Source organism: Neoarius graeffei, chromosome 15, assembly GCF_027579695.1.
Source record: "Neoarius graeffei isolate fNeoGra1 chromosome 15, fNeoGra1.pri, whole genome shotgun sequence".
Classification (NCBI taxonomy): domain Eukaryota; kingdom Metazoa; phylum Chordata; class Actinopteri; order Siluriformes; family Ariidae; genus Neoarius; species Neoarius graeffei.
The window spans coordinates 36,564,130-36,587,645 of record NC_083583.1 but is presented as its reverse complement, the minus strand read 5'-3'; the positions used below and the strand labels follow the sequence as shown (position 1 = coordinate 36,587,645).

General features: G+C 43.7%; 1 protein-coding gene across 1 annotated transcript in view; it reads right to left on the bottom strand.

The window, feature by feature from the left end:
- The window catches only part of slc30a7 (solute carrier family 30 member 7), a 51,842-nt gene that overhangs the window by 26,457 nt on the left and 1,869 nt on the right, over nucleotides 1-23,516 (bottom strand). Inside the window, exons 3-5 of the mRNA XM_060941222.1 lie at nucleotides 14,072-14,185; nucleotides 7,526-7,613; nucleotides 7,307-7,436 (exon numbers count right to left, since the gene is read on the bottom strand). Coding sequence (XP_060797205.1) covers nucleotides 7,307-7,436; nucleotides 7,526-7,613; nucleotides 14,072-14,185 — 332 coding nt within the window. The remainder of the gene's footprint in view (nucleotides 1-7,306; nucleotides 7,437-7,525; nucleotides 7,614-14,071; nucleotides 14,186-23,516) is intronic.

Genomic DNA, 23,516 nt, shown 5'->3' with positions numbered 1-23,516 from the left:
ATAAGAGTTTAGATGCCTACAAATATTTTGTGTCAGGCTGGGTAACATGCCTACATCAGCGGGTCGTCCCTGGAGCCGGTGGTCGCCATCTTATTACAGCTAAGGTTTGTTCACATTTTCATTTACTTTCGGTCCTCAGGATAAACAAAATGTTATTAAATGTCATTGAAATAACTTCTTAGTCTGTTGAGACATGGCCCGTTATAAATTTGCTGTTACCAGGCAATGACCAAGAACTGTATTATTAGGGTCGGTGTCTGTGTTGTAGCAGTGTACTAGCAGCTAGCTGTTAGCACTAGCTAATGTCAACAACATAGTAGCTAGTATGTTACTGTAGCAATGTTTACGTTCAGTCATTTGGATGACTGTTAAAACCTTTCAGTCTCAAGTTTTTCCTTTACTGTATTTACTAGTTTACTGTAATTATGATCTGGCAGCTATTTACACCGGATCCAGTGTAAATAGCTGCCGGAGCGCGCTCCGGAACCTCGGCCGGAGCACTCCGGGAGCAAGCCGGAGCGCGCTGGTTAATTTGAGGGGGAGCAAGCCGGAGCGCGCTCCGGCAGCTATTTACACTGGATCCCGTGTAAATAGCTGCCGGATCATAATCACAGTAAACTAGTAAATACAGTAAAGGAAAAACTTGAGACTGAAAGGTTTTAACAGTCATCCAAATGACTGAACGTAAACATTGCTACAGTAACATACTAGCTACTATGTTGTTGACATTAGCTAGCTTGACCTTCAAAATGGCGGACACCGGGGCGTCACGTGACCCTGTGACGTCAGGTGAAATACCTCAATAACTGCATGTCCTGAAGGGTTCAATTTGTTTTATACCACAGCAAACTGCCAACAATTAGAATTCTACATTTATTTATTTATTAACTAAAATGTCATACTTTTGCCTGTTTATAGCTTCATTTCAAAACATCTGCGAAACTAGCTCGTTCCTGTTAAGGCTTACGTTATAGCAGCTATAAAAAGTCTCTCTCTCTCTCTCTCTCTCTCCCCCCCCCACACACAGTCACTCTTTTTTTCTCTCTCTTGAACTTAATGAGACAAAAAAATGCAGCTTGTCATATTCTGAAGTCAGAAAAGTTAAATGTCACAGTTTTACCTCTGACTGTTACAAAGGGCTGACACTGGAGACTCCTTTAAAGAATTGTTTAAAATAAGTTAAATAACTTAAAAAAAAAAGCCATCTACATAGAAATGTTAAAATCTCCATCGAGAAAACTAATTTTTCACATTTCAGTCCATTTACGTGGAACCTCTGTGAAGGAGCGGTCACTGTAGAAACAACATATTTGAACAAGCATATCAGTATAAACCTATGATTTACAGCTGAACTAAGGACAGAGCTGCTGTTGCAGAAAACGAGGGTTATGTATATAACCGCGGTTCTATGAGTTTCGGATGACCGCCAGAGGCGGTGCTTTCAGCACATGGATATCCATCACACGAACGTGCAGGTCGAGTAATAGTAACAACAAAGTCACGTGTGACCTGGGTGACGTCACCCCGTGACCCCGGCATAAAAGACCGGTAAACCCAGGAAGTGACCTCTTGGCAAATCTTCTCGTGTACACTCCGAGTGACTGCCAAGCTCTGGCGGTCATCCGAAACTCATAGAACCGCGGTTATATACATAACCCTCGTTCTATTTCGTTTCTACTGACCGCCAGAGGCGGTGCTTTCAGCACATGGATGACTAATACCAACCAGGTCATGAGGAGTGCCTACCCGTACCCAGTGCTGCTGCGACGGGCCTGGAATGACAGCCGTCGCCACAGGATTATGTGGGACGACATTAAGACGGTAAAACCTGGTGAAGGTGCAGCTGGAAGCCCAGGAGGCTGCGCTGCATATGTCTGAAAGGGGCACGCCCTTCAGTGATGCCCATGAGGCTACCACGCCCCGTGCAGAGTGCGCCCTGGCAGCCGGAGGAATCGGGAAGCCACTGTGCCTGTAGGCATGTAATATGGCCTCGACTATCCACTTGGATAGCCTCTGCTTAGAGAGCGCCAGACCCCTCGACGGTCCTGTGTGGCACAGAAACAGGGCGTCACTCCTACGGAAGCCCTCTGTACGCGACACGTACACCCTGAGGGCGCGAACTGGGCACAAAAGTTCCGACCTCTCACCATGGCCCGCCTCGAACGCCGCAAGGCTAAGGGGCTGGTTGACGAAGGTAGCAGAGAGGGTCTTTGGGAGGAAAGAGGGGTTAGGCCACAGGGTGACCCCACTGTCGCTGGAGTGCCACTGCAGGCACTCCCCACTGACTGACAGCGCGTGTAGTTCCCCGACGCGCCTCGTCGATGTAATGGCCAGAAGAAAAGCAGTCTTCAGGGAGAGCCATGAAATGTCTGCCGTGAGCAGGGGCTCAGAACGGTGCGTCGCAGAGAGCCTGCAGCACCAATGAAGGTCCCATGTGGGTACCCGGCTCCGTCGGGGGGGTCTCAACCGGAGAGCACCCTTCAAGAAACGTGCCACCAAGGCGTGGGACCCCACGGTCCTTCCCCCAACTCTGGCATGCTGAGCAGAGATGGCAGCTGCATAGACCTTGATGGTGGCAGGGGTAAGACCCTTATCAAAAGCAGAGACTGGCGGAACAGTCAAATGGTCGGCAGGGGGCAGCATGTAGGCTCCTCCCCCCCGAGTTAAGCACCAGTTGGAGAAAAGCCTCCATCTGTTGGCATAGAGGGCATTGGTGGGGGGTGCCCGAGAGCTTGCAATGGTATTGACCACTGCCGGCTCACAAGGACCTCGCAGGGGGTCCGGCCCTTCAGCGGCCATACCCAGAGCTGCAGACGGGCTGGATCCGGGTGCCAGATCTGCCCTCCCAGCTGTGATAGCAGGTCAGTCCTCACTGGCAGGCACCAGGGGTCGCCGTTCAGAAGTTGCAGCAACTTGGGAACCACACTCTGCCCGGCCACCGGGGGGGCGACAAGCAGCAGCCCGTGGTGGTCCATCGCAACCCTGTGTAGGGTTGGCATGATCAGCAGCAGAGGGGGGGAGGCATACAGCAGTTGCCTCGGCCAAGCATGCGCCAGCGCATCCTGGCCCAGGGGACTGGGCCGTGGAGGCTGAACCACAGAGGGCAGTGTGTCGACTCCCGGCAGGCAAAGAGGTCCACCTCTGCCCTGCCAAAATGTTCCCAGATGGCGAGAACCACCGCTGGGTTGAGTCTCCATTCCCCGGGATCGGGGTCCTGGCGGGACAGCAGATCTGCTGCCCTGTTGGCAGTGCCTGGCAAGTACATGGCACGCAGGCTCAAGAGATGTCGATGGGCCCACCGCAGAAGTTGGCCAGCCACTTCCAAGCACTGGAGGGACTTTGTGCCTCCCTGGTGGTTGATGTAGTACACTACCGTAGCGTTGTCCGTCCGCACCAGAACGTGTCTGCCGGTCAGGCCTAGGAGGAAGTGCTGTAGGCCGAGGAACACAGCCCGTAGCTCCAGCACGTTGATGTGCTGCGCCCGTGCAGCACCGGGTGGAGGTGGAGACCGTTGAACCACCTCTGAAGCGGCATAAGTCCAGAAGTCCCAGCGGGACCAGAGAGGAGGCTGCCGTAAGCATGCCCAGCAGGCGCTGAAAGGTCTTCAGGGCGAGTGACCTACCCCGTCCGAAGCGGCCAAGCAGTAGGCGGATGTTGTGGATCCTTGTCTGGGAGGGAGTTACCATCAACGACCTCGAATCCAGGTGCATGCCCAAGAAAGTCGTCTCCCGGCTGGGCACCAGCGAGCTCTTCTTGTAATTCACCCTGAGCCCCAGCTCTACGACATGCGAGAGCACAGTCGCGATGTTGGTGCGGGCCTGAGCTGCTGACCGTGAACAGACAAGCCAGTCGTCCAGGTAGGGCAGGACACGCAAACCCCTTGCCTGAAGTAGTGCCGATGCCGCTGCCGCACACCCGGTGAACACACGGGGTGCCAGCGATATCCCAAAGGGCAGAACATTGAACTCGAAAGCCTGGCCCTCGAAGGCAAACCGCAGGAACTGCCTGTGGTGTGGCACAATGGGAACATGGAAGTAGGCGTCTTTCAGGTCAAAGGTGACAACCAGTCGCCCGCCTGGATGTGGTGTAAGACATCCACTGTACGCAGCATGCGGAATCTCATGGTCCTCAAGTGGGAATTGAGGGACCTCAGGTCGAGGATCGGGCGGATACCGCCGTCCTTCGGAACCAAAAAATACCTGGAGTAGAACCCACCTTGCTGTCTCTGCCTGTCGACGGGAGAGACTGCTCCTTTCTCCAGGAGGGTGGCGATTTCCTGCCGGGGGACGAGGGACTTCCCCGGATGGCTCACGGTGGTGTTTGACCCCATGAAACGTGGTGGACGGCGGCAGAACTGGATGCGGTAACCCTCGGTGAGGGTCACCAGCACCCAGGGGTCAACGCTCTCCAGCTTTGGAGCTGTTCGCTGGAAAAGCAGCCGACCGCCGGCGCGCTGATGTCAGCGCCGTCCAGAGCGCCCCCGTCGGTCACCATGGGGGCGACAAGGAGTGGACTGGGTGTAGGGGGCGGCACCGCGGGTCCGGGAGGTGGTGGGGTGGCGAAAGTCATCAACCCGTCTGGTCTCCTGGCGGGTGCGTGGCCGAGACAGAGCCGGTGTGGGCCCCCTGAAGGACTGGGCAGCATTGCCATGGTGGTGGGCCTGGCGGGGGCCAGCGAACTGCTGTTACGCCTAGATGACCTGGGCACTCCGATCCAGGGCTTGCTGAGTGGCTTCGCCAAACGGCTCCCCGGGGACAACAGGGAGAGAGTGCAGCACACGCCGGTCGGGCTCGGCCAGAGGGGACTGTGCCCGCCATATCTGCTGGCGGCCGAGGGTGAGATACGACATCAGCCGGCCCAGTTCCCGCGACGAGTAGGCAAAGGCCTGGAGCCGCGTCACACAGCTCCCGTGATGCCGCGCTCGTCCCCTCCAGCGTCTGGGGGTCCATGACACCTGGCTGGCAGAAGGGAACTTAAATAGGGCGAGAACGCTCCAAGTAAGTAGCCCAAAATAAACTATCAGGCGGAAATAAAAAATAAACGACCGGGCGAACACACCCGTGGTCGGGAATATTAACAAGGATGGCGCCGTGCGCTACAGAACTGATAAACAGCGGCGAGAAACACCGCTTTAATTTAAATGAATGAAGACCGCTTACCTGAGCGACAACAAACCGGCCTCCAGCAGCGAGGACACGCCTCGGAGGGCTAGTCAGCTAACTCCACCGAGCGAGAGCGCTCAGCTTAACGGAGTAACAACCAATACGAATATAACACACAAGACAGCCGGCCCGTGAGCAGGCCGGAGACAAGACTACACAAAACAAGTGGTTGATAATATTAACAAGGATAGGCACTGTGCGCCACAGAACTGATAAACAGCGGTGAGAAACACCGCTTTAATTTAAATGAATGAAAGCCGCTTCTCAATGTTGGGCATCTGCAGGAGGCCATAGGTAGGGGTGTCCTGCATTGCCGCCAGGGCCCTGCAGTCACTAGGGAGGTGGGAAGGCATCTAGGGTCCGCCCAACACCTCTGTAACTCCTCGATGTATGAGGCCGAGGGCGGAACAGACAACGAGGAAGGCTATGTGGGACCTCTGAAGAAAGCGCTCTGATGCTGGGCCACCGGGGCGTGTCCAACCCCAGACGGGCCAATGCAGCCCTCAGCGTTGGCTGGATGCTCAGGCACATGCAGTCTGCGCAGGCCATGTCCGTCAGCCCCTGCCGCAGGTGATCAATACCCAGGCATGAGGGGCACTCGCGGTGGCCGTCCTCCGGTTCGAGGGGGACCGGCAGTTGGCGCAGCGAGAGAAGAGGTCCATGACGCCTGGCTGGCAGAAGGGAACTTAAAAAATAGGGCGAGAACACCCCAAGTAAGCAGCCCAAAATAAACAATCAGGCGGTAATGAAAAACGACCGGGCGAACACACCCGTGGTCGGGAATATTAACAAGGATAGGCGCCGTGCGCCACAGCACTGATAAGCAGCGGCGAGAAACACCGTTTTAATTTAGATGAATGAAAACCGCTTACCTGGGCGACAACAAGCCAGCCTCCAGCGGCGAGGACACCGCCCCGGAGGGCTAGTCAGCTAACTCCACCGAGCGAGAGCGCTCAGCTTAACGGAGTAACAATATGAATACAACCCACAAGACCGCCGGCCTGTGAGCAGGCCGGAGACAAGGCTACACAAAATAAGGCGGTTAATAATATTAACAAAGATAGGCGCAGTGCGCCACAGAACTGATAAACAGCGGCGAGGAACACCGCTTTAAATTAAATAAATGAAAACCGCTTACCTGAATGAGGACAAGCCGGCCTCCAGCGGTGAGGACACCGCCCTGGAGGACTAATCAGCTAACTCCACCGAGCGAGAGCGCTCAGCTTAACGGAGTAACAAACAATACAACACAAGACCGCCGGCCTGTGAGCAGGCCGGAGACAAGGCTACACAAAATAAGGCGGTTAATAATATTAACAAAGATAGGCGCAGTGCGCCACAGAACTGATAACAGCGGCGAGAACCACCGCTTTAAATTAAATGAATGAAAACCGCTTACCTGAATGAAGACAAGCCGGCCTCCAGCGGTGAGGACACCGCCCCGGAGGACTAATCAGCTAACTCCACCGAGCGAGAGCGCTCAGCTTAACGGAGTAATAAATCAATACGAATACAACACACAAGACAGCCGGCCTGTGAACAGGCCGGCGGCGAGGCTACACAAAACAAGGTGGTTAATAATATTAACAAGGATAGGCGCCGAGCGCCGCAGAACTGATAAACAGCGGCGAGAGGAACGCCGCTTTAATTTAAATAATGAAACCCGCTTACCTGAAGCGAAAACAAGCCGGCCTCCAGCGGTGAGGACACCGCCCCGGAGGGCTAATCAGCTAACTCCACCGAGCGAGAGCGCTCAGCTTACGGAGTAATAAATCAATACGAATATAACGACAAGAAGAAAAGAGTTGGTGGACTTAGCGCAGTTTCTTGGAGGGTGCATAAGCACAGCCCCAACCCTACGGGTAACGAAACTACCACAGCGCTTTGTCCAAATTTCAATCCAACTCGCAACCTGCAAACGCGAGAAGATGTAAAAGGTCACTTCCTGGGTTTACCGGTCTTTTATGCCGGGGTCACGGGGTGACGTCACCCAGGTCACACGTGACTTTGTTGTTACTATTACTCGACCTGCACGTTCGTGTGATGGATATCCATGTGCTGAAAGCACCGCCTCTGGCGGTCAGTAGAAACGAAATAGAACTACAAACACCATCAAGTAAGTTTTAACCCAAAAAAAGGGTTACCTTCTTCACCATGAGAGTGTCCGTGTCCTCCGTGCTGGAACACAAAGATGCCAACAAGGTTAACGAGGAGCCCTGCAATGGACACGGGCAGCAAGCGTTCATGATGCACATCTGGAGGTTCTAACGCTCTCTGAGGTAGGAGACAAAAAAAAAAAAAAATCAAATCAGTAACAACTCAACTCATTGGGCGGTTTTAAAAACAAAAAGTCCTGCACTCACCTCCACTCCTTCTGAGAAGATAAAAAACGCAGTGAAAATAAGGAAGAGACCGTTGACGAAACCCGCCAGCACTTCTGCTCTCACATAACTGCAAAGCAGGATCAGGAGGTCACTGCACAATAATGTTTTTACATGGCACTCTATATACAGCCCAGTGCAAAACTTTGCACACCCTTAGGACAAGATAAAGACAAAGACATGTCATCTATTCCAATAAACCATTTAGGCAGTGGTTAAATTGGCTTTTGTAAGGAGGGGGAGCCCTTCTTCACTCACAGTGGTCAACATCTCTCAAAACATTTTTATTTATCGCACCATCAGTTTAATACATATTTTATCAACTTATGGCCTACTTATTTATAGCTCACATCGGTAACTTAAGCCTATGTTTCACCATCAATCTACACTGTAATTTGTAAAACTTATTCACAATATACACCACCAATTCACATATTAGCAATAGTTATTTACATCTCATCAATCTACACTATTATTTGCATTACTTGTTTACATCTCACACCATCAATTCACATATTAAACAATAGTTCTTTACATTTCACACCATAAATCTACAGCAATCAAATCAATTGTTTGCTAAACTTACTTACATGTCACAACATCAAACCACATATCAGCAATAGCCAGTCATTACAATTTAATTTCCAAATTTCCAAATAGGACTTAGATCAGGTTTCTCCTGCCTTTCCTGTCTCTATGCTCCCGGGGAGACTCCCAGAGCGTCCGGGAGACTAGGGATGTCCGAATCATTTAATTTTGTTATTTAGTCTAGTCTTAGTACCCCACAGCAACCTCATAACTTTAGCCGACCAAAGCAACATTGGATTGGGAGTCGAGCGCGCAAGCCAATGGAAAAGTCCAGGCTGCCAGTTCTCACTATCAAGAGGGAGGTTTGCTAGCGTTCCATGCGCACAGACAGGTTAGCGGGCATCCATTAAATTAGCTAACTCAATTTTCTGATATTTACCTAAAAGCTAAAAACACAGAAAACAGCTACAATTTAGTAAATGAAGATAAAATATGACAGAACTACAGACAAAAAGATCTGAACTTCAGCAAATGGAGGCGTGAATTTTTCCACTAACATCCTGTCTGTCAGTGTTAGCTAATGTTACTTATGTCATCTGCTGCACTAGTATATTTTGCCTGAGAGTTTCTCAACTAAAGACAAAAACAAAAATAACCATGACTTACCTCTGTCTACTTTGCTAAGGCATCGTGTTTAGCAGATAGTTACAACTTCGTACGACATAAATCCTCATAAAATATAAAGTATGACGGACTGATAGAAAACAGTGGTGCCAATTTCTCGAGCTGAAGTCCATTAATGTCAACATTAAACATATGATGATGCTGTGTGATGTCACGCATTCTCGCAGCGCATGTGCAATGATGATTCCAATGAAAATGTTTTTTAAAAATTGATGGGTGTAATTCACTTTAGCTTATTTTTTGTTGTCTAAATCATTATTGACGAACTCTCATATTGATGGTGTTTTTAGAATAGATGAAAATGAATAAAAGTATTATATTATTATAAACACTGAAGCAGAGGGAGCTCAGCTCCTGCTGGCTGTACTACCGAGGCGAGGAGGCGGAGCTGAGCTCCGGAGGGCTCTGGCCCAATTTAATCTCTGCATTTAGGCCTCAAGTTGGGGGCGGGTGATATGACAAACATTCCACAATACTTGAAGACATTTCTACAATACACAATATGCCTCTCTGACCAGCAAAATAGTAGTGTTTCATTGTATTACGAACAACTCGTGTCTACAGTGTAAAAATGTATTTTAAGCTGAGCATTTAAGCTAACAATTTTAATAAATTCTAACAATCTAAATCTAAACTGTTAGTTTTAGTAGTTAACATCAAATGAAACGGCAATGTCTGAGACCTTGCAATTACTATGTTTAAAATAAATTAGCAAGTGTACTGTGACATAATCTATCACAATATCAATATCATGTCAGGGGTCATGTACAGCAAACCGGTCATTATTGTGAAATAAACCCCAAACAAAGTCGTCTTGAATCACCATGAAAGGATTTCTCCGTCAATGACCAGCTTGATGTATATTATCCCACTTATTACACAGCTACTTACGAAAGAATTCAATAATCTGACAAAATATTGATTTAAATTTTTTTTTTTTTACTTCTGATAATGATGTGTTCCATAGCAATGCTCTGTTATACAGAAACAATGGACTGGAGAATGCAGTAACTGATGAACGAGAAACGAGCCTTCAACAAAGCTGTGTAATAAATCATGACATCACCCAGCCCCATTTCAAGGGTTCCTTAAGCCGGGTTTTATAGTGTACAATTTTCCATCCAAATGTGCTTTTACAGAAAACATCGCACACTGTAAAATAATTATTTGGCCATGAATCGAGATTGGCAGAATCACTGAGCTCTATATAAAATGTGGAGAGCTCATAGCCTATTCCCCGCTATAAAGACGAGTGAAGCCATCAGGCCACCATATTATCACTCCCATCGCGTGTATTTGGCTTGTGTGTTAAACCGTGGTATCCAATCAAATTTGCCCCAAGAAAAAAAATCTCCTGACTTTTTTTTTCTCCATTTCATTAGGCCAAAAAAAAAAAAAAAAGTAGTGTGTTTCCGGTAACATGAAATACTAAAATAAGGTCGGTAGGTAGGAAAAAGTTTTCTTAATTTTTTTTTTATTTTGTTCGAAAAAATTAACACAAGTAAACATCTTACAAAATAGCATTTTGGCACAGAATCCTTTATACCACACATCATAATAAAATAAGTGTTTTAAATCTTTAAACGAATAAAAAATATATATATATCGCGAGAGTTCGAGTTATGATCTACGGAAGCGATATTTCACGATATTTTCATGTAATAACGTGAAAACACCTTATCAAGAAATAACGTGAAAATAACGTCCTAGGCTAGGCTACTTCCATTAAAAGCAGACGGCCTAGCCTAGCCTACTGTAGAACTTGGGTCGAGCAAAAACACCAAGCAAAAACATGGCTGAATCCTGAATGACTCCTATTTGTATAAATAGGGGACTACATAGGCGGCAAAATGTAGTGTTTTTCCCTGCCATGGAAGTGCACTTGTATACTGAACAGGAAGCAATTTGCATTACAGCCTTGAATGAGGATTCAAAATGGCGGCTCGGCTCAGTTTTGCCTTCCTCCTTCAGTATACGAGTGCGCTTCCATGTTTATGCAGGAGGGCTGATAGAAGTGGCGAAACATTTTACTTTTTATCGTTTCTTTCACAACTTGAATGCGTTGAAACAAAAAATTATGACAAACTAACGCCGCTTACACTAAAAGATCGAGGGAAATTTGTAATAAAAACTTTACGGTCGGCAATTTCGACGCGGAAATTCTCGATCGGTCGGGTTACCGGAAACACACTATTTTTTATTTGGCCTTACCTTCTCTTATTTTCTCAACTTTACCCACATTCCTTACATATTTTTATAGCGCTCCCCTTCACTGTTATGTTTTTTTCTCCCCTTTTCTAGTTGTCTCTGAGCATTTTTTTTTGAATGGCTCTTTTTTACTACTATAATTATTTTTAGAGCAATTCCAGCGTTATGGACGCGACACTTGAACTCAAAATGGCAACAAATGACCCAGTGCATGTTTTATTGTCTCCCAGTATTTAAACAGGTGTTGCATATTTTAAGGCTGTACCATACTGGAGAAGTGATAGAACAAGAACAATTCCCATAGTACATCTAGGGCATGCCAGAAAATGCCAATAAAAGATGCGTTATGGATGTGACAGAAAAAGTATCACTTTTCTTGGGTGACTGTACATTTTTATCAAACTCTGTGAAACTGTAAACCTAATGTCGAAATGGAGATATCAGTTTGACAGAGGGGTCCAAGGTGAATATTTAAAAAAATCTTTGTTTAAAATATTTTGTATTTCATGCAGAGTTTCGGAAGGAAAAGTCAGCGTTATGGATGTGACGAAATTCCGTTACGGATGTGACGCGTCTGAAATAGACATGGCGTATGTTTAGAAAATCAGCAATTTAACCACCATAACCCTTTGAAAAACTCTCTAAATATCAGCTAAAACTATCAAAGTTCTTAAATAATATTTAGGATGGCTATTGTTTTGCTGTTTTGTGGATTTTAGCATACATTTCTGTGGCTTGTGGCAATAATATAGAATTGTACATGATCAAAGTTGATTTTAGCTTGGGTTTTACATTATAAGAAAGAAAGACTGACAGTGACATATTAGGTTGGTTACAAATTGGTTCAACTTATTCACATCTGTAAAATACAGGCCTAGGTGATATCTCTGGGAGTGGTTTTGATGTATTACATGTTGCTTTATTTTTGCATGGTGAGGTTGACATTTACATGGAATTGCCCTTTACAGAGATTTCAGTTTTTCTCTTATACAGTGTACCATTCTCTTTCATATATTTCTTCTCTTATCTATCTATCTATCTATCTATCTATCTATCTATCTATCTATCTATCTATCTATCTATCTCTTACTTTAATTATACCAACAGAAAGGCTGTACAATACTTCCTTTCTATTTATGACAGTTGTTGAAACAGGATTGTCTCATGTTATTTGATCATGCACATTTTGTCAATTTGTGCAAGTGGGTGTGACATGTGCAGATGATCTGCACAGTCAATTGTGTTTAGCCTTAGGTAAAAGAAAATAACTCCTAACCAAACTAGAATAACATCTCTCTTTTTATTTACATCCCTCACTGCCATTTCTGCCTAAGGCTATGGTCCTTCTTTCACTTATGCTACTGAGGCTAATTTACTTAGTTGATTTTTCTTTTTGAATTTGAGCCGTTAAGCTTGAGCCCTCACATTCAATATCAAACACGCCTAGACACTGGCTTTGCTCTAGTCCGGGACATCTCATCTCATTATCTCTAGCTGCTTTATCCTTCTACAGGGTCGCAGGCAAGCCGGAGCCTATCCCAGCTGACTACGGGCGAAAGGCGGGGTACACCCTGGACAAGTCGCCAGGTCATCACAGGGCTGACACATAGACACAGACAACCATTCACACTCACATTCACACCTACGGTCAATTTAGAGTCACCAGTTAACCTAACCTGCATGTCTTTGGACTGTGGGGGAAACCGGAGCACCCGGAGGAAACCCACGCGGACACAGGGAGAACATGCAAACTCCGCACAGAAAGGCCCTCGCCGGCCCCGGGGCTCGAACCCAGGACCTTCTTGCTGTGAGGCAACAGCGCTAACCACTACACCACCGTGCCGCCTAGTCCGGGACATTTCCACTGAAAATCTGACACAGTGTTCATCCCAGATATCAATGTCAGACTTTCAACAAAAACAGACAAGATGATGAGACAGATTTATAGAGGGTCCACACAAATGGTGCTGTGCACACACGTAAAAAATGATCACACACTAGCTATCAATACTCACAGGTGAAATGCCCGTCCACAACCTTTGACTTGACGATTTGTACAGTTCACTGCTGCACATGTAGGCATTTTTCTTCTAATTTTTCTTACCAGCTACATAAATAACTTGTCCAATTTTGGGTAGCTTCCAGTAGTCTAAATGACAGTTCCGCTCCGCAATGCGAGTGGTAAGATGGCGGCCAGCTGGCTTCAGTCTGATGAGCCTCTGAGTTCTCCATGTTTTATATAGAGCTCAGCGGGCAGAACGCTTAATGCGATGGCCAGTTTAGTGCCACTGCAACCAAAGATGACCAACTCTGGCAGTGTCTGAACTTTTTTTTTTTTCCAGTCTCAGTGCGAGATTATGATGCTCGTCTACAAGCCACTATAATAGGAGCACAGCAGAAATGTTCATGACTGAGCTAGTGATAATTCTGACTCTGACATTAAATTAATATAACATTACAAGCTACCACGCAAGCTAACGGACAGGAAAAAAAATCCTTATCCTCATCCCCTCAAGTTCACTTTGAAGAACAGGTTTTCAATGTTCTCTTTTCCCCCCAACTACAACCAGCAGCAAAAAAAAATCCTCTTCTACATGTTTAAAAAAATTTTTTTTAAATAAGCATACTATTGTTACTTTTATATGGAAGGCTCATTTCTGACTATGCAAGCCTGTTTTCTGCATGAGCCAATTCCTGGATTGCACTGATTGTGAATAGAACGTAGTAATTTTCTTTCATCACACATTTATCTTTAGAGGATCATCATCATATAATCTGAAATGAACACATTATCACACATTTATAGAATGTGGTCAAGATTTTTTGAGGGCTCTCAAACAGCACAACAAGCAATAATTGTAAAAAGAGCGCAGCAAATCACAGTGTAAAAAAAAAAACAAACAGCTTATCAATACAAGTAATAAAATGCGTCAATATCATGAGCAGTTATTATTATCATGGTGCAGGTTACAAAGACATAACCCAGCAAACCATACAAAGGTCACTGAATAGAAAACAGATTAAATACTTTTAACAAAATAACGGCAATCACATGCTTCATTAGTGATCAAAGCACAAAAGCTACTGTGTGCATGTCTAAGCACTTACCCATATGAGAAGGAGTCATTGGACCTCCACCGTGAAATCACCGATGCTGCAAGACCTGCCAGAAGTGCTGTGCAGTCGAAAAACATGTGAAAGGAATCTGATATCAGCCCTAAACTGGTATGGAGGAGAGACAAAAGAGAGAAACAAAACGCTGATGAGTTATCTTCTGTATATTAATACATCTGTAATTAAATTAAAAACACCCACAAACAACCCTGGCTGTATGTTTAAGACCAAACAAATCCTTTCGGAGCAACCCTTATGGTACGTTTAGGCAGCTGGGCCATAGAAGGTTCACGCTGCACGCTGCATGCTGCACGCTACACGCGTGTAAAGAAAAGTGGACAAACGTAGCATGACTTGCTCTGGGCCATAGAACGGCGTTCACGTTGCACACTTCACGCGTGAAGCGAGAAATGAACATGCACACTTTTTTCTAGGCGTGAAGATGGAAATTCCAGTCAATGCATGCGGTCACCACCGCGCCAGCCAATCAGAACGGGTCTAGGGAGATAACTCTATGCTTTCAGGGGAAAACTTCAGAAAAAATATAAATGAATGGTATAATTGAAAAATAGTTCTTCATCGGGATTGTCAAGCAGATTATAGAATGTTCGGTGAAATTCACCACGGGTTTCTCTCAGAAGGAAGTGTTCTCGGCTCCAAATTCTGTTCCTTTTTCTCTTCCTCTGTCTCAGTAAAAGCAGAATGAGGCAATCGTCGTCATCCGAAGAGTCCATATTGTTGGTTACTCGGTCAAAGTAGAACAGACGCAACACGTGAACATCCAAGCATGAAGTTTAATGGCCCAGGGTCCGGTTCTTCACGTGAACGTGTAGCGTGCAGCATGCAGTGTGAACCTTCTATGGCCCAGCTGCCTTAGACCAAATGCAGCAACAGCATCAAAGCAATCGGAAGTCGTTCATTTTCTATGTCAGCCAGCGTCTCTTGGCAATGAGATCATTGGCGGTGCATCCTGGGCAGTGGGGGCATCAGAATAAAGCTGAAATCCAAGCAACTTCATGGTAATGAGCTATGACGTGGTTTGGTGGCAACCAATTGAAATTTAGAAGTGGTCCGCTCAAAAGGATACTAAAGAACACAGTTGTCTAAATATCAGTTCCGTTCAAACCGTTCCCAAGTACAATGGAGGAGAAATGAATAATTGCTGCTGTGGGTTTCCCCATTATTTATGATGTGTCCCTGTTTGCAACATGATTTATAAATAAAAAAACATTTTCACCCTTCAATACTTGTTTTTAAGCTAGAACGCAACGCATTGGCTCAAAACAACACTGATTTAACCAATTACAGTAATTAGCCACTAAACATCCACCACGTAATGTTAATGTAAAAGACCAAGGCTAGTAAACGTGTTCTATAAAGTGCCTGTTAAACTTAGCATCAATGCAAAAGTCACACCACACAAATGGCTTTTAATTAGTTTATTTTCTTACCAATCATAATTGTTCATTATTTTCCTTCAATGATTGTTTCTTTACCTTCACATTTAAAAGATTTCATGAAGTTAACTGGTCAGTACAAAAGTACTGGTTGACGTGTTTGTTTTGCAGCCCCTTTAAATAAAGTTTGCAAAATAAGCATTCTGAACTAACTTGTAGCCGCCTAAATCATCCTAAAACAGAGCATCCACAAACTTCAACAGCGTCGTTGGCAAGGCAGCCAGAGTGAAATCTGACGCCCTCACTGCGTTTGCTCTGAACGTACCATTAGAGGAACACGAGTTAATCCAAAGAGTAGGTCTTTCATTGCTCTGTAAATTTTGGTAGTTAAATCAGACATCAACCACAATGCACAAAAAGGGACTGCATACCAAAATTAGTCCCTAAACACACTGTGAAACATGGTTGAGGTGGATCAGTGATGCTTTTGATCTGTTTTATGGCTGCCAGTTAAGCAGCTCTTAATAATACTTAGTGTCATGAAGCATATTTCAACCCAAAAACTGGTTGCCCCGTGTCTGAAGTCACTCACTCATTCACTACTCCCGACTCACTATATAGGGAATTACTATATAGAGGACTATATAGTGAGCTCATTAGTAAAATTAAAAAACACTTTACTCCGCCACACTGTTATTTACATCACTACTGTCGTACAATTAAAATGTGCCAGATCAGTCAGCTGGTGGGTTTTCAAAATAATAAATACATGCATGTATTTTTGTGATAAATACATATTACACGGAACTTATTTGCCACATTAATAAATACAAAGTCCTTTGTGTCTGCTGCATCTTTCAGTTCTTTTAAATCAAGGCTGAATACTTTCTTCTTTGCCGCTGCCTTTTATTAAATCAAATTTGAGGCTTTTGATTAATTCCCCGGCAGTACGGTGGTGTAGTGGTTAGTGCTGTCGCCTCACAGCAAGAAGGTCCGGGTTCGAGCCCCATGGCTGACGAGGGCCTTTCTGTGTGGAGTTTTGCATGTTCTCCCCGTGGGTTTCCTCCGGGTGCTCCGGTTTCCCCCACAGTCCAAAGACATGCAGGTTAGGTTAACTGGTGACTCTAAATTGACCGTAGGTGTGAATGTGAGTGTGAATGGTGGTCTGTGTCTATGTGTCAGCCCTGTGATGACCTGGCGACTTGTCCAGGGTGTACCCCGCCTTTCGCCCGTAGTCAGCTGGGATAGGCTCCAGCTTGCCTGCGACCCTGTAGAAGGATAAAGCAGCTAGAGATAAATGAGATGAGATTAATTCCCCGCTCTGCACTGTAACTTTTATTCTTATACTTCATTGGTCGGGCGGCACGGTGGTGTAGTGGTTAGCGCTGTCGCCTCACAGCAAGAAGGTCCTGGGTTCGAGCCCCGGGGCCAGTGAGGGCCTTTCTGTGTGGAGTTTGCATGTTCTCCCCGTGTCCGCGTGGGTTTCCTCCGGGTGCTCCGGTTTCCCCCACAGTCCAAAGACATGCAGGTTAGGTTAACTGGTGACTAAATTGACCGTAGGTGTGAATGTGAGTGTGAATGGTTGTCTGTGTCTATGTGTCAGCCCTGTGATGACCTGGCGACTTGTCCAGGGTGTACCCAGCCTTTCGCCCATAGTCAGCTGGGATAGGCTCCAGCTTGCCTGCGACCCTGTAGAAGGATAAAGCGGCTAGAGATAATGAGATGAGACTTCATTGGTCTTATTTTAGCTTATTTTCTATTCTCTTACCATTTTTAAACTGTACTTGAATATTCGTTTATAATGTGTTTCTTTGTCCGTTCATTCACCCCAACACACTTTTTCTTTCAGCGCAACCACAATGCATGATGGTATATACTGCTTGGTTAGTGACCATCGGTTGTACACTACTTTTAACAATGCATTGCGGGATGCTATGAGCGCACTATATAGGGTGTAATAATTCTCACTATACATTCAGACAACACTACAAAATTGCAAACTCATTATATAGTCCACTATACAGTGAGCAGTGAGCGATTTCGGACACAGCGTTGGTCACAGTTTGAGATTTCAAAAAGATAGTAAACCCTATTGAAAACCCATGATCTGAACTGGAAAGAGCAGTCCAGTAGTGCTGTCAAGGAATATTTTAAGTTCAAGTATACCATCAAATTGTTTAAAAAACAAAACAAAAAAAACAACAACACACCTTGATTGTGAAAGTTAATATTCGATTGTGAGGAAAAAAAAGCCGCACTACTGCAGCTGTCTGCCTCGCAAGTTCTTGGCTGGGTAAAAATGTTCTTTTCAGGTGGCTGGGGAAAACTCATTATGAGGAAAGCGCTACCTGATTGGTTAGGTTTAGGGACTGAAGGCATTCACTGGCCAATCAGGTAGCACTTTCCTCATGAATATTGATGAGTTTCCCCCACTCTGTTAAAATAAAATTCATGGCCTGGGCTCCTGCACTGAATGTACTGTAGGGTTGGGCGGTATTACGGTAAGAAGGTATCCCGAGGTATCCAAAAGTACCAACGGTATCGGTCTCATTACCGTCATTTTAAAAATATATATAATATCTAAATAAATATGGAGTACATGAGGTCATAATATAAAATAATAAATTGAAGATCATCCCGAATAACTTTTCACTAATTCTATCAATTTCCTAAAGAAGTTCTCATCGCGTGCAGGGTTGTTTATGTCGTTACCATGGCAACCCTGCGTGACATTTGGAGTCTGACAGAAAGCTTCGCAAGAGACTGAGACCGCGGTTGAAAGATGGCAAGTCAAGATAACGAGTTAGTGGCAAAAAAAAAAAACAACATCGGCAGTGTGGCAGTATTTTGGTTTCAAACCAAACGAAAAGGAAGAGCCAGCAATAATGTAAATGACCGCGCAAAATCGAAAAAAAATCTAATATGTCCCCTAAGGCACACCATAGCCTGGGGTACTCCACTTCCACGAGATCTCTCCAATGAGTTGTGTTTTGAGTAGGTTACATGAGTAACAACAAGGTAAAATAATATAACGTATGACATTTGGGATGTGGGTAATAAACGTTTGAAATGTCATCTACTGAAGAAACGGAAGAAAACATCGTAGCGTAAACTGTTAGGTTTCTGGTGGGAATTAGCAATGCGCTTGCTATCTTTGTTGGGTGTGTTAAACCGTATGGATTTAAGTGGAATAATTGTAAGGAGTTATGTGATCAAGACAACGTTTTAAGCAAGGTAAGGCCATTTGATTATTAATTTCCCCGCCATGGCATGACGTGGGCCCATATGATTTTGCCTTGTGCAGCTATCACGCATTTGAATTAGGTTCGCCTCATTTGCGCTGAAGAATATGGTTTATCGCGCAGTCTAAACGGACTTGGGTGTTGGTTGATTCTTTTTCTTTTCTTTTTTTATTTCCCATGCTTGAAAGGGTATGATCCTGCTCATCGTGTACTTTTTTTGATGGAGTAGGTGAAATAGTGCTGCAAATGGAGTTTCAACGCAGACGTGTGTAAACAACAGTTGAATGCTATTTTCAAGATGAAGGAAGAGTTGCGTGATGCTTTGAAATATCTCTTAATCCATTCATCAATGCACAAAATTCGCTTTGCTGCTTAATCCATACCACAATGCACACAATTCGCTATGCTGCTTTTAAATAGTACATTTGAGGCATAGGTGCAGGTCTGGACAAGGTCCGCCGGTATAGGCGCACGTTACACAGTAGGCCGAAACAAAATATTTTTTTCTCGGTAATACCGTATACCCCGGGAAAACACAGACAGTTTAAAAGGTATCAAAATTTGGATACCGCCCAACCCTAATGTACTGTATGATGGTAGGTTAACTGTCTAGTTACTTTACAGTCACTTTCTTTGATTACAAATAAAAAAAGACTGGACAGTCAGTGACAGTGGGATAAAATACAGAACCGGTTACATCAGTTTTACCCTTTTTCATGCTAGTGTTTTGAGAGTTCTAGCATCAAGGTTGTAAGTAGCCTACGTTTCTGTCATAATAGCACATTATTGTAAATTTTCCCACAGGGTAAAACTTCTGTTGTCACATTTCCTTCCATTCTATATTTATATTATTCGTTTATTTTGTAATGTGTAGGTATGCAAATCTTTTATCCAAAATATTTTATTTATTTTTATCCATCATATTTTTGCAACATAGAGTACCAGTCAAATGTTTAGACACACCTACTCATAGGTTTTACTATATTTTGACCATTTTCTACATTGCAGAACAATACTGAAGACATCAAAACTATCAAACAATTCCATTTATTTTTTTCATGGTCTGGTTTCCATCAAATCCTGCGCTCTGATTGGCTGGTGAGCGGGTCCGTATCCAGTTACGGACCTCTGGCGACTTGCTCGTTCACAACAAAAACAAACCTAGTAGCATTTTTGCCAACATTTATCTTTTTTATAGGATTTATTTATAAGATTATCAAAAATCTTATAAACTTTTGCCAGCATTTCTCAGGAGAATAGCATTAATTTTACATCATGGATAGCGAGAACGACAGTGTTCACAGCGAAAGCGAGTTTTACTACCCTGAGGAAGAAATAAAAGAAAACATTTCAGGAGAAAGCTAAAAACCTGTAACTGTTGCTAACGCCAAGCAAAAACATGGCTGAATCCTGAATGACTCAATTTTGTATAAACAGGGGACTACATATGCGGCAAAATGTAGTTTTTTTCCTGCCATGGAAGTGCACTTCTATACAGAGGAGGAAGCAATTTGCATTACAGCCGTGAATGAGGATTCAAAATGGCGGCTCGCCTCGGCTCAGTTTTCCCTTTCGGGTGCTCTCGTTTTCTGTTAGAATTTGGTAAAGAAAAAAATAAATATATTTACATGGGTGCAAGTATAAAATTTTCAAAAACCTGAAAAGTCTGACAAAGGCAGACGTGCATGGCACAGCCATGCAGGGGGGGTTACAAGGGGGGGGGGGGGTGAGCCCCCCCTTAGGGCTTGAAAAAAACTTAAATTACAAGTTAAAATGGTTGTCTCTCATGCAAACATTTATAATATTAATAGTTATATGATTTGCATATTCACATCAAATGTTTAATTCATTTCATCAATTCATCTGAAATAATATTTCAAGTACAAGGCTTGATATTTCAAAACATCTAGCAACTACTAATTTAAATGTTGAAACAACCATTTTTAATATGCTTTTGCTGTGATACCTTTTTTACAATAAATACACAGCTTGAGTTAAAACAAGGGGCCACATGTCTTGATGTCCTCAGAAACTCCTGATTTTAAGAAATAAGATTCAGCTTTTTCCATATACAAAAATATCTATATTTTATAATCCATTACTGACTACAAATGAGTTTTCAACCTAACAACCACATTAGAAAAGATGATAAAAAAAGCTAACTAACTTATTTCAAGACCTACCTTGATAGTCTTTGAACAGCAGTCACAATACGCAACTCCCGGGACATCCGGTTTTCTCAGCCATATTCCCCATTTGTCACCGTTTTTGTCACACTCGCTTAACCATTCCCATCTCCATTTATTTCTAGACGTCTTTTCTAATTCTTTTGTATTGGAGCCTTCCGATGAAAACTTCATTTTGACATTTTGATCAGCAACCAGAGGCAAAGCACGTGGATCTGTCGCAAGGGAGGGAAGCGAAATAAGGCTTATTATAAAAGCTGAAGTTTCATTGGACGGCAGTTAACAGTGAGCCAATCAAAAGCACCGTTCTAACTTGCACCAAAAGAAACAGCGACTCATGGGAATAGCTGTGTTGATTTGGTCGAACAATGTGCTACGTGCGTGAAACATGATATCACATGTATAACGCCGTGAAACAACGGGCTAGTCAGGACCGCTCGTTGGTGAGCGGCGTATAAATTGAATGAGGTTTGTGGCAACGACGAGATGAAAAGATTTGTCTCGTGCAGAGACTGTACCGCAGTAACCCGGTAATATGCCAAGAGTGAGACAGTGAGAGGGCCACACCCCCCGAAAATCTCAACTGATTTACACGATTTGGAAAAATGACTTTTTCAGAACCGAAAAAAACCGGAGCTTCCGGCACATGCCGGAAAACTTGCACCCATGTATTTACCAGCTTAAGGTCGGTCCGTATGAGGATGAAAATCTGCTAATGGGTAATATGTAACAAATCATGTCAAAATTCATATTCTTTTATTGAAAAATTAAACTACATCATATTAAACTTTTATTATTTTATTAAACACATTAACAATTGAAAAGATAGTAATCACACTGGATTTTCAAAAAAATCATCTGCAAAATTATCAAATCTACGCTTATGCATGTTATTTTTTGACGGAAAAAAATGAAGTATTTTTAGTTTTTTTCTCCTTATTTTACAAAACTCCATGCATATAAGAATGAAATAATCAGGTTTTTACAATACTTAATGGAAAATATCAAAGATCTTTCCAGAAAATGAGAATATAATTATTCAAGAAACAGGTGAAAAGATTCACGACCAAGAGCCAAGGTGATAACTTTTCTGTTATCACTTATGAACCGACATAACACAAGAATTCATTGTGAAGAAATCCTCATAACATAACAGTAGTAACTTACTATTAACATTAAGGATTGGAAACAGGACTCTGTGGAACAATACAATATTAAAACACGTGGGTTAGTATACTTATGCATGTTACTTTTGACGGACATAAATTACCAAAGATGAATTCATTGAAATGTACTCTAATTGCACTATAAGATCTGACTAGGGAAAGGGGAATATGAATATTTAAGTAACAGGAGAAATCTAAGACTAAAATTATATTGTAAAATTCATAAATGAAGACTACAACATGCGTATTGCACACAGCCGGAACTGTCTGATAGTAATATGCATGCACCATAAAGTAATAAATGAGACTTAAAATTTGGATTACAGCCATGGAAACATTTCTGGGCCATCAGTCTCTTCCTTTTTCCAACAAGTCCACTTAAAGCTCTCTGACTCCAGAAGGAAACCTGTCTGACATGGTGACAAGTACACCCAAAACAAATTTTATTTATCTTCAATTGGGGGACGTCAAAATATAACATGCATAAGAAATGTCCGTCAGATTGTGCGACTTCCTGCTTCCGTCAGGGACCAGCACATTCCACACGATCATTCACCCTCCCGGCAAATTCTTTCAGTTGCACTGGCGTCAATTTTTGTTTACATCCATTATGAAGTATTTCAGCCAGTTCCCCGATCGCTACGGTTCATTTTTAGTGAGTGAAGAACAAATCTATACTTACGTGCGTTACGTATTATGCACGTTAGCTTTCTTGACAGACTGCAAACACACGCTGCTCAGGCGGCCAGTTTCTCCATCTTCTCGGAAAGCGATGATGTCATCAAAACTTGTGGTAGTGTGGATTTCCTGGAGGTTTGTGTATCATGCGGTGCTATGCCGGTCGGAGATATACGATACAGTCTTGTGTACGTTATTTTCTGACAGACAGCGATCCTTTGATTTTACCATCGATGTATTTTGAAAACAGGCAGATTCCAAGGCGAGAATTAATTATAAATCAATTGGTGCTTTTATATTAAAGTGATTGATTACATATATTGTTCTATATTAATGTTTTTAGTTAGAATATTCTTATTCACAAGTTGATGTTGACTTCTGACGGACACAGTAACGTGCATAAGGGTCTTTTTTTTAAATGATTTTTTCGTGTTTAGAAAATGTGCAGGCCCATTGTATGTGGTTTTTTAAACACTTCAGTAAACCTGTTTTATGGAGTGTAGTTGATTTAATTCCGACAATAAGTTGTATAGCAATCAAACCTTGTCGAAGTTGGTTAGTCAGAACTGTTACGGTCGGGTGTCTAAAATTCACCAACTTCAAAAAATTAATTCATGATTTTATTGGGAAAATATAGCTTGTGATATCTGAAGTTGTCAACATTATTTCTTAGAGCAATATTATTTTATTTAAACCAAAAAATATCCAATTTATGTTTAAAATAGTGGATGGAGATGATTTTTTATACGTGTCTCACCATTATTACCCAT